The following is a 1,842-nucleotide window of genomic DNA, read 5'->3' as shown; positions in this document are numbered from 1 at the left end:
TTGACACTTAAGACTGGTTTTGTGGTCCAGGGTCACATATTTGCACTTTTCTGAAATTCTAGTGCCTAAGCTAATTTTATGAGTCCTTGTGTTTGCTTGTGACAGATACAGATTAAACCAGCTGGTCTCTGTACCTTGATGTTTTAAACACAGGGGGATGTAAAATGTAAGTAGGTGACAGTATCTTTAGCATATATTTTTTAATGGAATATGTAACCAAAATGTGTGGGTTGTTTTTTTTGTAAACATTTTATATATATTTTTTTCTACTTCAATGTAAATGCATAATTATCATTCAGTGCCAGCACTGTATTCAAAGACTGTATAAATATCCATCAGCAGAGATTTTGATGGGCACCTGTGCTTTTAAGATTTTTTTTCTAAACTTGTGACTGTAAAAGATGCTTACAGGGTAAAACTATGTGAACTGTAAACTGATAATTCAGTCATTTGTTCTAAAATTTAGGAGCACAGATTTAACTAAATATACAGAGTTTTCAACAACTTTTCAACTAAACAATTATATTATATATCATATCAGAGTCAGTGTGTGTCATTATATAAGTCATGGCAACTTTACTTCATATCAATGGTGTGTGCTTGTCCTTCAGTGAAAAGCATATCTTGAATGGCTCTTTTAACCATGCTTGACCTGACAAATACTTCAGATAACCTATTTTAAGCATCACAGTTCGAACAACAAAGAAACGAGAACAATGTCGTTTTCACAAGAAAGGACAGACTGCATTGTGAGGCAGTTATGAACATGTTGCACATTGCAGTCACTGAATCTATTAAAAAAGAAGAACAGCTTCACAAAATAATTATGTTCAGTGTATCTTCAGTAACCTTTCATCCGGTAGATCTCATCAAACTTATCATAGCTAAATTCCTTATTGACCTGCTGTTCAAATGACTTCTAGTAACAATAAACCTGGTCTTCATTTGGACAATGCTAATCTAGATGTAAGTACAGCATCTGATGTCATGTACTATGGAATACGCTTACACGACACATTACAAATGCATGTTTTTTCATAACCCTTGCACATTAAGAAAGAATTTGTTAAACTGTAACAGATGGAGAGGTCAAATGAGATGATGGAAGATCATATCAAATATAAAACAAAAGACGTGCTGGATTTTGGCCTTCTACCTGTTCAGACTTCAGCAATTCAATTCAAAGATATTCATGAATGATAAACAACTATCAGTTCCTGTTCTTTAGCCTCAAGGACCTTAACCTTGTGACTGCATTTGTACTTTGGACTCATATCACATGTTGTATTTGGCAGTGGGGATGCTGTTGTGGGTTCCTCACAGAGCTGCAGACTCTACAGATTGATCCAAAGGCAAAGTCTGACACCAGACTCTGCTTTCATTAATTTGAAAGTGCTTCTACCTTTTAAACACTTTTCTTAAGGACTAAGGGTACAACCGGTTTACTATAGCAGCTATATATGGATGTGAAGCCTTTAACAGGCTTTAAAATGCTCTAGTGTCAGTTATATGCAGTGAATGATTTATCTTTTTAGCATGACCTTTGATTTCCATCACAATTATGATGACAGCTGGAGGGTGCCATTCACACAGAAAGTTAGTGCTCATTCGCAAGGCACTACAAAAGACACAAGTGATTCAGTCAAAGATGTCTGTCTACTACAGTGGTTTTCAACCAGGAGGGCTGGAGCCCACTAGAAGGCCTTAGTGAATTTCCAAGGGGGCCTCAAGATGACTTCAAATAATTTTAAGACAAAACAAGCATTAAAATAAACAAAAATATATATATATACAAAGTTTTTTTTTTTAGTCACCCTTTCAAGAAAAGGCTTTTCATGGTTT

General features: G+C 35.2%; 1 protein-coding gene across 1 annotated transcript in view; it reads left to right on the top strand.

Annotated features, from left to right (window-relative positions):
• LOC107577812 (type I iodothyronine deiodinase-like) overlaps positions 1 to 139 on the top strand; it is a gene marked incomplete at its 5' end in the record, with an annotated part of 1,370 nt that extends 1,231 nt beyond the window's left edge. The window contains one exon of the mRNA XM_016263844.1: positions 106 to 139. Coding sequence (XP_016119330.1) covers positions 106 to 139 — 34 coding nt within the window. The remainder of the gene's footprint in view (positions 1 to 105) is intronic.
• Positions 140 to 1,842: the final 1,703 nt, after the last annotated feature.

The sequence above is a fragment of the Sinocyclocheilus grahami genome, unplaced genomic scaffold (assembly GCF_001515645.1).
Source record: "Sinocyclocheilus grahami isolate Dianchi unplaced genomic scaffold, SAMN03320097.WGS_v1.1 scaffold7344.1, whole genome shotgun sequence".
Taxonomy (NCBI): domain Eukaryota; kingdom Metazoa; phylum Chordata; class Actinopteri; order Cypriniformes; family Cyprinidae; genus Sinocyclocheilus; species Sinocyclocheilus grahami.
This window is presented reverse-complemented; position numbering and strand designations above follow the sequence as displayed.